The sequence below is a fragment of the Tachyglossus aculeatus genome, chromosome 5 (genome assembly GCF_015852505.1).
Source record: "Tachyglossus aculeatus isolate mTacAcu1 chromosome 5, mTacAcu1.pri, whole genome shotgun sequence".
In the NCBI taxonomy this organism is placed as follows: domain Eukaryota; kingdom Metazoa; phylum Chordata; class Mammalia; order Monotremata; family Tachyglossidae; genus Tachyglossus; species Tachyglossus aculeatus.
In genome coordinates, this window is record NC_052070.1 from 85368095 (window position 1) to 85382509 (window position 14415).

At 45.7% G+C, this 14415-nt stretch overlaps 1 protein-coding gene across 1 annotated transcript in view; it reads right to left on the minus strand.

The window, feature by feature from the left end:
* Positions 1 to 12631, minus strand: part of SLC18A1 (solute carrier family 18 member A1) — a 48304-nt gene extending 35673 nt beyond the window's left edge. Inside the window, 4 exon segments of the mRNA XM_038747071.1 lie at positions 4801 to 4859; positions 10120 to 10410; positions 10412 to 10484; positions 12508 to 12631. Of these exon segments, the coding sequence (XP_038602999.1) occupies positions 4801 to 4859; positions 10120 to 10410; positions 10412 to 10484; positions 12508 to 12631 (547 nt within the window).
* Between the last annotated feature and the right edge of the window lie 1784 nt (positions 12632 to 14415).

Sequence of the window (14415 nt, forward strand, 5' to 3'; positions counted from 1 at the left end):
TAATAATAATAATAATAATAATAATAATAATAATAATGGCATTTATTAAGCGCTTACTATGTGCAAAGCACTGTTCTAAGGGCTGGGGAATTTACAAGGTGATCAGGTTGTCCCACGTGGGGCTCACAGTCTTAATCCCCATTTTACAGATGTAATATTAATAATAACGGCATTTCTTAAGCGCTTACTATGTGCAAAGCACTGTTCAAAGTGCTGGGGAGGTTACGAGGTGAGCAGGTTGTCCCACGGGGGGCTCACAGTCTTAATCCCCATTTTACAGATGTAATATTAATAATAATGGCATTTATTAAGCGCTTACTGTGGGCAAAGCACTGTTCTAAGCGCTGGGGAGGTTACAAGGTGAGCAGGTTGTCCCACGGGGGGCTCACAGTCTTAATCCCCATTTTACAGATGTAATATTAATAACAATGGCATTTATTAAGTGCTTACTATGGGCACAGCACTGTTCTAAGCGCTGGGGAGGTTACAAGGTGAGCAGGTTGTCCCACGGGGGGCTCACAGTCTTAACCCCCATTTTACAGATGAGGGAACTAAGGCCCAGAGAAGTGAAGTGACTTGCCCAAAGTCACACAGCTGATAAGTGGCTGTGGCCCTACTGAGAGCTCACCTCCTCCAAGAGGCCTTCCCAGACTGAGCCCCCTCCTTCCTCTCCCCCTCGTCCCCCTCTCCATCCCCCCGTCTTACCTCCTTCCCTTCCCCACAGCACCTGTATATATGTTTATATGCTTGTACATATTTATTACTCTATTTATGTATTTATTTTACTTGTACATATCTATTCTATTTATTTTATTTTGTTAATATGTTTGGTTTTCTTCTCTGTCTCCCCCTTCTAGACTGCGAGCCCACTGTTGGGTAGGGACTGTCTCTATATGTTGCCAACTTGTACTTCCCAAGCGCTTAGTCCAGTGCTCTGCACACAGTCAGCGCTCCATAAATACGATTGATTGATTGAAGTGGTGGAGCTGGGATTTGAACCCGTCGCCCCTGACTCCAGAGCCCCTGCTCTTTCCACTGAGCCACGCTGCTCCTCACGCTGCTTGTCCTTCCCAAGCGCTCAGGACAGAGCTCTGCACACAGTAAGCGCTCAATAAATACGATGGAAGGAATGAATGAATGGTGGGTTGTTTTATTTTTTTTTCCAACCTGGTAGGGTCCAGCCCTTTTTCTGATAAGGACCAAGCCTCTCAAACTAGTCCATCAATCAGTCGTATTTATTGAGCACTTACCGCGTGCAGAGCACTGTACTAAGCGCTTGGGAAGTACAAGTTGGCAACATAGAGAGACGGTCCCTACCCAACAGTGGGCTCCCAATCTAAAAGAGTGGGCTCAGGCCGCTGCAGAAACCAACTGCCAAACAGATACTTGACAAGAAGCCAGCTGGGCACAGGAGGGCATGCACCCCTGGATTTCCACGGACAGTTTGAGCTCTTGTGGGCAGGAAACGTGTCTGTTTATCGTTGTATTGTACGCTTCCAAGCGCTTAGTACAGTGCTATGCACACAGTAGGCACGCGATAAATACGATTGAATGAATGAATGAATGGACTGGGAGAGCCGAAACTGCAAAATGATTCTTTTAGACTGTGAGCCCACTGTTGGGTAGGGACGGTCTCTATATGTTGCCAATTTGTCCTTCCCAAGCGCTTAGTACAGTGCTCTGCACCTAGTAAGCGCTCAATAAATACGACTGATGATGATGATTCGCCTCTCTCCACCCCCACAACTTGCAGCAGGTTTAAAATGGAGAGGAGGATCCCTTTGTGTCTCAGGGAGGAAGTAATTATGATGGTAACTGCGGTATTTTTAAAAATATGGTATTTGTTAAGCATGTGCCAGACAGGGTACTAAACCCTGGGGTAGATGCAAGCTAATCAGGTCGGACGCAGTCCATGGCCCACTTAAGGCTCACCGTCTTAATCCCCATATTACAGATCAATCAATCAATCAATCAATCAATCGTATTTATGGAGCGCTTACTGTGTGCAGAGCACTGTACTAAGCTCCTGGGAAGTCCAAGTTGGCAACATATAGAGACAGTCCCTACCCAACAGCGGGCTCACAGTCTAAAAAGGGACTGAGGCACAGAGAGATCACTGACTATGTGCCAAGCATTGTTTTAAGTGCTGTGGCAGATACAGGATAATCAGGTAGGATTTTGAAAGCTTACAGTGGGCGGGGCATTGTAATAATGATAATAATTATGGTAGTTGTTAAGCACTTACTATATGCCAAGCACTGTTCTAAGCGCTGGAGTAGATACAAGGTAATCAGATTGTCCCACGTGGGGCTCACAGTCTTAAGCCCCATTATACAGATGAGGTAACTGAGGCACTAATAATAATAATGGCATTTGTTAAGCACTTACTATGTGCAAAGCACTGTTCTAAGCGCTGGGGTAGATACAAGGTAACCAGATTGTCCCACGTGGGGCTCACAGTCTTAAGCCCCATTTTACAGAGGAGGTAACTGAGGCACTAATCATAATAATAATAATGGCATTTGTTAAGCGCTTACTATGTGCAAAGCACTGTTCTAAGCGCTGGGGTAGATACAAGGTAACCAGATTGTCCCACGTGGGGCTGACTCACAGTCTTAAGCCCCATTTTACAGATGAGGTAACTGAGGCACTAATAATAATAATAATAATGGCATTTGTTAAGCGCTTACTATGTGCCAAGCACTGTTCTAAGCGCTGGGGTAGATACAAGGTAATCAGATTGTCCCACGTAGGGCTCACAGTCTTAAGCCCCATTTTACAGATGAGGTAACTGAGGCACTAAGCATAATAATAATAATAATGGCATTTGTTAAGCGCTTACTATGTGCAAAGCACTGTTCTAAGCGCTGGGGTAGATACAAGGTAATCAGATTGTCCCACGTGGGGCTCACAGTCTTAAGCGCCATTTTACAGATGAGGTAACTGAGGCACTAATAATAATAATAATAATAATAATAATGGCATTTGTTAAGTGCTTACTATGTGCAAAGCACTGTTCTAAGTGCTGGCATGGGTACAAGGTGATCAGGTTGTCCCACGTGGGGCTCACAGTCATAATCCCCATTTTACAGATGAGGGAACTGAGGCACAGAGAAAGTCACATAGCTGGCAATTGGCAGAGGCGGGATTAGAACCCATCACCTCTGACTCCTAAGCCCGGACTCTTTTCACTAAACCACGCTGCTTCTCATTGTACCAAGTGCTTTGGAGGGTATAATGCAAAAAAGTTGGTATAGATAATCCCTGCCCACAAGGAATTTACAGATTAGAGCGGAGGAATGTGCTTCCTCTCTCATAGAGCTTGCAGTCATGGACAGAAACAAAATCCCATTGGCGAAGCACTTTGAGATCCACTAAATAACCAACCATATGAAGTATTGGATAATGATAACGATAATAATGTTTCTTAAGCGCTTACTATGCGTCAAACACTCTTCTAAAGCGATAATTTTGAGTTAATCAGGTCAGACACAGTCCCTGTCCCAGATGGTGTTCACACTCTGAGTAGCAGCGTGGCTCAGTGGAAAGAGCCCGGGCTTTGGAGTCAGGGGTCATGGGTTCAAACCCTGGCTCCACCAATTGTCAATCAATCAATCAATCAATCAATCGTATTTATTGAGCGCTTACTGTGTGCAGAGCACTATACTAAGCGCTTGGGAAGTACAAGTTGGCAACATAGAGAGACAGTCCCTACCCAACAGTGGGCTCGCAGTCTAGAAGGGGGAGACAGAGAATGAAACCACACATACTAACAAAATAAAATAAATAGGATAGATATGTACAAGTAAAATAAATAAATAAATAGAGTAATAAATATGTACAAACATATATACATATATCCAGGTGCATATATACATATACATATACATATGTATACATATATACAATCAATCAATCAATCAATCAATCGTATTTATTGAGCGCTTACTGTGTGCAGAGCACTGTACTAAGCGCTTGGGAAGTCCAAGTTGGCAACATTATAGAGACGGTCCCTACCCAACAGTGGGCTCACAGTCTAGAAGGGGGAGACAGAGAACAAAACCAAACATACTAACAAAATAAAATAAATAGAATAGATATGTACAAGTAAAATAAATAAATAAATAAAAGAGTAATAAATATGTACAAACATATAGACATATATACAGGTGCTGTGGGGAAGGGAAGGAGGTAAGATGGGGGGATGGTTTGGGCAAGTCACTTCACTTCTCTGGGCCTCCGTTATCCCATCTGTAAAATGGGTATTAAGACTGTGAGCCCCCCGTGGGACAGCCTGATCACCTTGTATCTCCCCCAGTGCTTAGAACAGTGCTTTGCACATAGTAAGCGCTTAACAAATACCAACACTATTATTATTATTATTATTAGAAGGCAAATACCAACATTATTATTATTAGAAGGGACAACAGGTATTTCATCCCCTTGTACAGCTGAGGCAACTGTGGCACAGAGAAGTTAAGTGACTTGCCCAGGGTCACACTGCAACCAAGTGGCCGAGCTGAAATTCGAACCCAGGCCCTCTGCTTTCCAGGCCCACGCTCTTTCAGTCTCCGCTATCACCCAAACTGAAGGAAGCTAGATTCCTTTTCATTCAATCATATTTATTTACTGAGTGGAATTTATGGAGCGCTATCTGTGTGCGGAGCAGCGTACTAAGCGCCGGAAGCCCCCTGGAAGCATTCCCTTCCCTCCCAATCTCCCGGGACCCCGGATCAGATCGCGCCCTTTCCAATCCGAAGCTTCCCAGCAAGGGACCAAAGGAAGAAGCCTGGTACTCACTGACTGTAGCGAGAAACATGATGACAAAGCCAGCGAACATGGGGATGTGATACCCAATCCTAAGAAGGAGGAGAAACGGACATTTCAAACAGGAATCCCATCAGTACAGTCTGAGGGCTGGGGTGGGTCATTTAGGGGCTGGAATATTTCTAGACCGTCATTTATGGGCCGGAATATTTCTAGACCATCATTTATGGGCCGGAATATTTCTAGACCGTCATTCAAGAGCAGGCAGGGGAGAAAAGAAGGAGTGTTTGACTGAGAAGAAGCCTCACACCAGTATTATCAGAAATTCCCCTGCCCACCTCACCCCTAAAGCCTCCGGAATAACTGCGGTGTTTGTTAAGCGCTTACTACGCGTCGAGCGATGTTCTAAGCACGGGGATTGATACAAGTGAATCAGATTGGAACCAGTCCCTGTCCCCCATGGGGCTCACGGTCTAAGCAGGAGGAAGACCCGGGATTAAATCCCCATTTTGCAGATGAGGAAACGAAGGCACAGAGAAGGAAATAATAATAATAATAATGGCATTTTTTAAGCACTTACTATGTGCAAGGCACTCTTCTAAGCGCTGGGGGTATACAAGGTGATCAGGTTGTCCCGCAGGGGGCTCACAGTCTTCATCCCCGTTTTACAGATGAGGGAACCGAGGCCCAGAGAAGTGAAGTGGCTTGACCTGGCTGACAAGTGGCAGAGCCAGGAAAGTGACTGGCCCAATGTCACACAGCAAACAAGCGGTGTAGTCAAGATTAGAACCCAGGTCCTAGGGCTCCCAGGCCTTTGCTCTTTCCACGAGGCTACGCTGCTGGAGGAGCTGGGACCATGTATCAATCAAGCCGTGGGCTAATTCTAGGCCTCAGGATGTATTTTCAAATTCCAGCTATGTGTTTGTGCATGTGTTCAAATCCCAGCTCTTTCCACTGAGCCACGCTGCTTCTCTGGAAATGGAAAAGGGGATGTAAATACCCTACGTATATAGGGTATATTTGTATATATATACTATATGTATTAGGCTTAAGTTATCAGCTATGTGTTTGATAGGGAACGGGAATCAGTCGATCAATCAATGGTATTTATCGGGCATCTATTGAATTCAGAGCTCGATATTAAGTGCTTGGTGGAGTGTGATGGAATTGGTAGGCAAGCTCCCTGCCCTTAAAGTCTTTCAATGGAAAGAGAGAGAGACAGAAAGGGAAAGAGAGAGAGAAGAGAATTACAGGAAGACAGGAAGGAAATAATAATGATGGCATTTATTAAGCGCTTACTATGTGCAAAGCACTGTTCTAAGCGCTGGGGAGGTTACGAGGAGATCAGGTTGTCCCACGGGGGGCTCACAGTCTTCATCCCCATTTTATAGATGAGATAACTGAGGCACAGAGAAGTTAAGTAATAATGTTGGTATTTATTAAGCGCTTACTCTGTGCAAAGCACTGTTCTAAGCGCTGGGGAAGTTACAAGGAGATCAGGTTGTCCCACGTGGGGCTCACAGTCTTCATCCCCATTTTACAGGTGAGGGAACTGAGGCCCAGAGAAGTGAAGTGTCAGAGGAAAGAGCACAGGCTTGGGAGCGAGAGGTCATGGGTTCAAATCCCAGCTTCGCCAATTGTCAGCTGTGTGACTTTGGGCAAGTCACTTTGCTTCTCTGTGCCTCAGTGACCTCATCTGTGAAATGGGGATGAAGACTGTGAGCCCCACATGGGACAACCTGATCACCTTGTAACCTCCCCAGCGCTTAGAACAGGGCTTTGCACATAGTAAGCGCTTAATAAATGCCATTAAGTGACTTGCCCAGAGCCACACAGCTGACAGTTGGCAGAGCCGGGATTCAAACCCCTGACCCCTGACTCCAAAGCCCGTGCTCTTTCCACTGAGCCACGCTGCTTCTCTGGAAAAGGAAAAGGGGATGTAAATACCCTACATATATAGGATATATTTGTGTATATATATACTATATGTATTAGGCTTAAGTTATCAGCTATATAAGGCATATCCATAATTACTAACAGGAGCTGCTTCAAGGCATGGGAATGGCTATGTTCGTTGGCTAGAGTTTAGGAATTATTAATACTGTATTTATTAAGTGCTTACTATGTGTCAAACACCATTCATTCAATTGTATTTATTGAGCGCTTACTATGTGCAGAGCACTAAACAGTGCCCAGCGCTTAGAACGGTACTTTGCACATAGTGGGTGCTTAACAAATGCCATCATTATTATTATTATTATTATTACTAAACACTTGGGAGAGTACACTGCAACAATAAACACATTCCCTGCCCACAGTGAGCTTACATGTTCGTATAATATGATGTTACTATAAACAAATAAATTACAGATATGGGCACAAGTGCCGTGGGGCTGGGCTGGGGGAAGAATAAAGGGAGCAAGCGTTCTTAGAGCTGTGGTAGATACACAGATTAATCAGGTTAGACACAGTCCCTGCCCACATGGGGCTCGCCTTCTAAGTAGGAGTGGGACCAGGCACTGAATCCCCATTTTCCTGATGAGGAAACTGCGCCCCAGAGAAGTTAAATAACTTGCCCGAGGTCACAGAGCAGGCAAGGAATGCTGATGGGTATTTGGATAATCAATCAATCATTCAATCAATAGATCTTATCGAACACTTCTTATGTGCAGAGCACCTTACTAAGGTGAGAAGCAGCGTGGCTCGGTGGAAAGAGCCTGGGCTTTGGAGTCAGAGGTCATGGGTTCAAATCCTGGCTCTGCCACTTGTCAGCTGTGTGACCTTGGGCAAGTCACTTCACTTCTCCGGGCCTCAGTTCCCTCATCTGTAAAATGGGGATTAAGACTGTGAGCCCCTGTGGGACAGCCTGATCTCCTCGTAACTTCCCCAGCGCTTAGAACAGTGCTTTGCACAGAGTAAGCGCTTAATAAATACCAACATTATTACTTAACTTCTCTGTGCCTCAGTTATCTCATCTATAAAATGGGGATGAAGACTGTGTAACCTCCCCAGCTCTTAGAACAGTGCTTTGCATATAGTAAGCGCTTAATAAATGCCATTATTATTATCAGTATTAATCAATCAATCGTATTTATTGAGCGTTTACTGTGTGCAGAGCACTGGACTAAGCGCTTGGGAAGTACAAGTCGGCAACACATAGAGACGGTCCCTACCCAACAGCGGGCTCACAGTCTAGAAGACTGTGACAGAAGACAGTCTAGAAGACATTATTACTAAGCACTTAGGAGAATATAATATAAAAGAGTAGGTATAGACCATTCCTGCTGGCACCATCCTCAGCCCTACAGCTCTTGTGTGCGGATTTGTGATTTATTTTATATTGTAAACTCTCTAGATTGTAAACTCCCTGTGGGCAGGGAGAGTGTCTGCCAACTCTGTTACATTTTATTCCCCCAAGCACTTAGTACAGCGCCTGGCACACGGTGAGTGCTCAATAAATACCACTGATTGATCGATTTGTGAACGGGGGTGGAGGTGGAATACTGTGGATTTATGCAGCGTGGCTCAGTGGAAAGAGCGAGGGCTTGGGAGTCAGAGGTCATGGGTTCGAATCCCGGCTCCGCCACTTGTCAGCTGTGTGGCCTTGGGCAAGCCACTTAACTTCTCTGTGCCTCAGTTACCTCATCTGTCAAATGGGGATTAAGACTGTGAGCCCCAAGTGGGATAACCTGATCACCTTGTGGCCCACCCCCCCAGCACTTAGAACAGTGCTTTGCACATAGTAGGTGCTTAACAAATACCACCATTATTATTATTATTATTTATGGATTGACTGAGGTCCCAGAATCCTAAAATGTGTCACTGAAGCTTCTCCTCAACTGCCGGCTTTCAATCTAGAGGTAGTCACTGACTCTCCTCCATATATGTATATATGTTTGTATGTATTTATTACTCTATTTTCTTTGTATTCTATTTATTTTATTTTGTTAATATGTTTTGGTTTGTTCTCTTTCTCCCCCTTCTAGACTGTGAGCCCACTGTTGGGTAGGGACCATCTTGATATGTTGCCAACTTCTACTTCCCAAGCGCTTAGTACAGTGCTCTGCATACGGTAAGCGCTCAATAAATACGATTGAAGGAATGAATGAATGAATGAGACCGTGGTCAAGAGGTTTGCGTTAAATCTAACCTCAGAAACTGGCAATTTTGTCTTTCTCAAAAGTGGCTCCAGAGGAGGAGGGGAGGAGAGGCAGACTAAATGGCCTCTCCAGCCACAAATATTCCCGAAACTAACCTCTCCCTCTTCCATCTTTTCCCACCTCTGCCATCTCCACTGTTCTCCTCGCCCGTCCCAACTCCTCAGAAGGAGGAGAGGCAGACTAAATGGCCTCTCCAGCCACAAATATTCCCGAAACCAACTTCTCCCTCTTCCATCTTTTCCCAGCTCTGCCACCTCCACTGTTCTCCCCGTCCATCCCAACTCCTCAGAAGGAGGAGAGGCAGACTAAATGGCCTCTCCAGCCACAAATATTCCCGAAACCAACCTCTCCCTCTTCCATCTTTTCCCACCTCTGCCGTCTCCACTGTTTTCCCCATCCATCCCAACTCCGCAGAAGGAGGAGAGGCAGACTAAATGGCCTCTCCAGCCACAAATATTCCCGAAACCAACCTCTCCCTCTTCCATCTTTTCCCACCTCTGCCGTCTCCACTGTTCTCCCCGTCCATCCCAACTCCGCAGAAGGAGGAGAGGCAGACTAAATGGCCTCTCCAGCCACAAATATTCCCGAAACCAACCTCTCCCTCTTCCATCTTTTACCACCTCTGCCGTCTCCACTGTTCTCCCCGCCCATCCCAACTCCGCAGAAGGAGGAGAGGCAGACTAAATGGCCTCTCCAGGCACAAATATTCCCGAAACCAACCTCTCCCTCTTCCATCTTTTCCCACCTCTGCCATCTCCACTGTTCTCCCCCTCCATCCCAACTCCGCAGAAGGAGGAGAGGCAGACTAAATGGCCTCTCCAGCCACAAATATTCCCGAAACCAACCTCTCCCTCTTCCATCTTTTCCCACCTCTGCCGTCTCCACTGTTCTCCCCCTCCATCCCAACTCCGCAGAAGGAGGAGAGGCAGGCTAAATGGCCTCTCCAGCCACAAATATTCCGGAAACCAACCTCTCCCTCTTCCATCTTTTCCCACCTCTGCCGTCTCCACTGTTTTCCCCGTCCATCCCAACTCCACAGAAGGAGGAGAGGCAGACTAAATGGCCTCTCCAGCCACAAATATTCCCGAAACCAGCCTCTCCCTCTTCCATCTTTTCCCACCTCTGCCGTCTCCACTGTTTTCCCCATCCGTCCCAACTCCGCAGAAGGATCAGACGTTCACGGAAGCAGTACCTGTTGGTGAGGGGCCCCACGAACGGGTTGACCAGAAGCTGCATGAGGGCCTTGGAGGCGAACAGGAGTCCCACCCTCACATTTTCCTCCTCCAGGAACTCCGTGCCCTGCGGGCAACCGTTTCCAGCGGCTGGGCTAGACCCGTTGGCTTGCGGCGAAAAGGTTCCCGGGGTGCCGTTTGTCCAACTCAAGCTTTCAGGCCCGTCTTTCTCGACGGCCAGGGTGCTGTTGTTGAAGAAGGAGAAGATGGAGGACGAGGGGGGAGAGGCAGCACCATCATGGACGGGGGGGGTCGGGGGGCAGGTTGGCGGAGAAGTTGGTGCCTTTAAACTCGGTGGCGTACAGGAAGGTGGGCACAATGGGCACTGGAAGCCAAATAGGGACAGGCGGTAAGCAACAGGAACAGTTTTTAACTCTCCAATTCAGAGCATTCTTATATGTTGCCAATTTGTACTTCCCAAGCGCTTAGTACAGTGCTCTGCACATAGTAAGCTCTCAATAAATACGATTGATGATGATGGGCAGGGAACATTTCTACCAATTCTATCATACCATCCCCAGCGCTTAGTACAGTGCTCCATCCACAATAACCTGCTTACTGTTATATTGTAATAATAATAATAATAATGATGGCATTTATTAAGCGCTTATTATGTGCAAAGCACTATTCTGAGCGCTGGGGAGGTTACGAGGTGAGCAGGTTGTCCCAAGGGGCTCCCAGTCTTCATCCCCATTTTCCAGATGAGGTAACTGAGGCCCAGAGAAGTGAAGTGGCTTGCCCAAAGTCACACAGCTGACAAGTGGTGGAGCCGGGATTTGAACCCCTGACCTCGGACTCCAAAGCCCGGGCTCTTTCCATTGAGCCACACTGTACCCTCCCAAGTGCTTACTACAGCGCTTTGCACAGGTAAATAGGACTGAATGAAGCGCTCAATAAGAAGAAGCAGCATGGCTCAGCTGAAAGAGTCCGGACTTGGGAGTCACAGGTCATGAGTTCTAATCCCGGCTCCCCCACGTGTCTGCTGTGTGAGCTTGGACAAGTCACTTCACTTCTCTGAGCCTCAATTACCTCATCTGTAAAATGGGGATTAAGACTGTGAGCCCCACGTGGGACAACGTGATCTCCTTGTAAACCCCCCCCCCCCAGTGCTTAGAACAGTGCTTTGCACATAGTAAGCGCTTAACAAATGCCATCATTATTATTATTATTATAAATATGATTGATTGATTCATTGCTGATGCATATGGTTACAAAGCAAGCTTCCCTCTGAGGAACCTCAATTCTTCCTCAAGTCTCAGCTTAATTCTCCATCAATCAATCGATCGATCAATGGTATTTATTGAGCACTGACTGCACTAAGCACTTTGAAGAGTATGAAATAACAGAGTCGGTAGAGGTGTTCCCTGCCCACAATGAAAATATAAATGATATAATTTAATATTAATTCAATGAATATATAGACACACTATGAATATCAATCAATCAATGGCATTTAGTGAGGGCTTACTGCGTGCAGAGTACTGTACTAAGCGCTTGGGAACATGCAACACATTCCCTGCCCACAGTGAGATATGTACACAAGTGCTGTGGGGCAGAGGGAGGGGTGAATAAAGGGGTAAAGCCAAGTACAAAGGCTCCCTGAAAGGGAGTGGGAGAAGAATAAATTAGGGCTTCGTTGGGGAGTCCTCTCTTTGCACAGCAGACCATTCATTCATTCATTCAATCGTATTTATTGAGCGCTTACTGTGTGCAGAGCGCTGTACTAAGCACTTGGGAAGTACAAGTCGGCAACTATAGAGACGGTCCCTACCCAACAACGGGCTCGCAGTCTGGAAGGGGGAGACAGACAACAAATTAAAACATGCGGACAGGTGTCAAGTCATCAGAATAAATAGAAATAAAGCTAGACGCACATCATTAACAAAATAAATAGAATAATAAATATGCACAAGTGAAATAAATAGAGTAATAAATCCGTACAAACATATATACAGGTGCTGTGGGGAGGGGTAGGAGGTAGGGTCGGGGGGATGGGGTGGAGGAGAGGAAAAAGGGGGCTCAGACCTTTTTCTTGCTCTCATGAGATCTCTTACGAGCATCATCTCGCGACTTTCCAGCCAGGCCCACCCACGATCCTGTCACTCTGATGTCTGGACCACCCAACCTGGCCGCCGGTCATTGGTGAGCTGGGGTTGGGCTTTCTACACAATGAGCTATGGACCCCGCCCAGGTGGTTACCCTCAATCAATCAATCAATCAATCGTATTTATTGAGCGCTTACTGTGTGCAGAGCACTGTACTAAGCACTTGGGAAGTACAAGTAGGCAACATATAGAGACAGTCCCTACCCAACAGTGGGCCCTCCTACCTTCCGCCCCAGAACGTACCCACCACGGTCAGCAGCATGTTGTCCAGCAGCAAGGCCACAAACACTACCACCAGCACCAACTTTCGGGATTCCCTGCCCTCCTTCAGCCACGGCCATGGGGTAGAGGGAATGGCTGGGAGCATGATGGAGTTGTCCAGATGGGTAGCGTCTCCCAATTCCGTTCAATGCTCCTATCAGGGCTGAAGATCCCCTGCAATCTTTCGAGGAAGAAAAAAAACAAACAAACTCCACAGCCTGGACAAGACCCTCCACAAAGCACAAAATTACAATTTAGTAGACCTAAAGGATTGCAATTTACTTTTCTGGCTTTTCCCGGGCCTAAGCTTCAAGCTTCAAAAGACCTCCCTCATAGCCCACGGATGAAACTTCTACTCCAATATTTTCACGGGGGCTTAGTGGACCCGTTTTACACAAGCTGAGATGCACCGGACAATGTCTTCTTCTAATCAATTGAACAACCAATGACATTTATTGAGCACTTAATATGTGCAGAGCACTATACTAAGTGCTAGGGAGAGTACAGAAGAACAGAATTAAACGGACATATTCCTTGCCCGTAACAATCAATCAATCAATCAATCAATCGTATTTATTGAGTGCTTACTGTGTGCAGAGCACTGTACTAAGCACTTGGGAAGTACAAGTTGGCAACATATAGAGACAGTCCCTACCCAACAGTGGGCTCACAGTCTAAAAGGGGGAGACAGAGAACAAAACCAAACATACTAACAAAATAAAATAAATGAAATAGATTTGTACAAGTAAAATAAATAAATAAATAGAGTAATAAATATGTACAAACATATATACATATATACAGGTGCTGTGGGGAAGGGAAGGAGGTAAAATGGGGGATGGAGAGGGCGACGTGGGGGGAGAGGAAGGAAAGGGCTCAGTCTACAAGTAACAAGTCTACACTCTAGATATTAGCACAAATAACTAAGTAATTTGTAAATAAATAATTAATGCCCAATGAGACGCAGAAAATTCATAGCAGGGTTAGAAACAGAGATCAAGAATCCTGTGACTGAACCTTGGCTTTAATCACACGACCCTGCTCTCTGGGATAATTCTGTTACAGAATATTGAGGCGAGACGGTTGCACTGCCATTTGTTTCTGTTGAAACTAATTTTCCTTTCATTAGTCTGTTTCGAGTCATTATCATCTGCTTAGCCTCTAGTAAATAAACAGCTTCCTGCAACTAGTTCATTTTTCTAATGGCTCTTCATTTCAGTTAGCTGGGAAAAATTTAAATGACAAATAAGAGTCAAACCAATTCATGAGAGATGCTTAGAAGGTTCTTGCAGGTTGTCTTTTCAGGGGCAGAGTTGGAGAGTAGACTCAGATTTACAATACATTTGCCCATCACCTCATTTGATTTTCCTGAACAGTGTAATGATCAGGGAAGCAGACTGTCCCTGAAATGACAGGTCATCTAAGAACGATTTCCCAGATGTTAACTAAAGGTGCCGACCCTAATGCCCGAACTTGGATTCCCTTCACAAATCAAAAAGCGAACTTTCCTTCATCGTTCACATTCTGCCCTCCAACTCCTCTTGTTTTTCTAGGTAAATCTGGATAAATCCAGCATGAAGCAAACTGTGAAAGAGGTAGTGCAGGAAAATGTTCGGGTAGAATTGAAAATCGTGTAAAAAGTAAGGAGGCAAAAGCAATGAAATGGAAAAAAACTTTTAGAAAAAAATCTGAAACCAATTATGGAATCGATCAGAGGCAAATAAAATCCTTTTCCCGTGAGATAAAACGACTTCAGACCTGCTGCCTGTGTTCAAAAGGAGAAAGTCTTACCTTAGAGCACATCCTGGTCCGACGTGCTAGTTGCCGACGGTGGTTGTGAGAAGGACGCTGCCCTCGGAAAGCTGTGGTGCCGATAGATTTATTACTCCC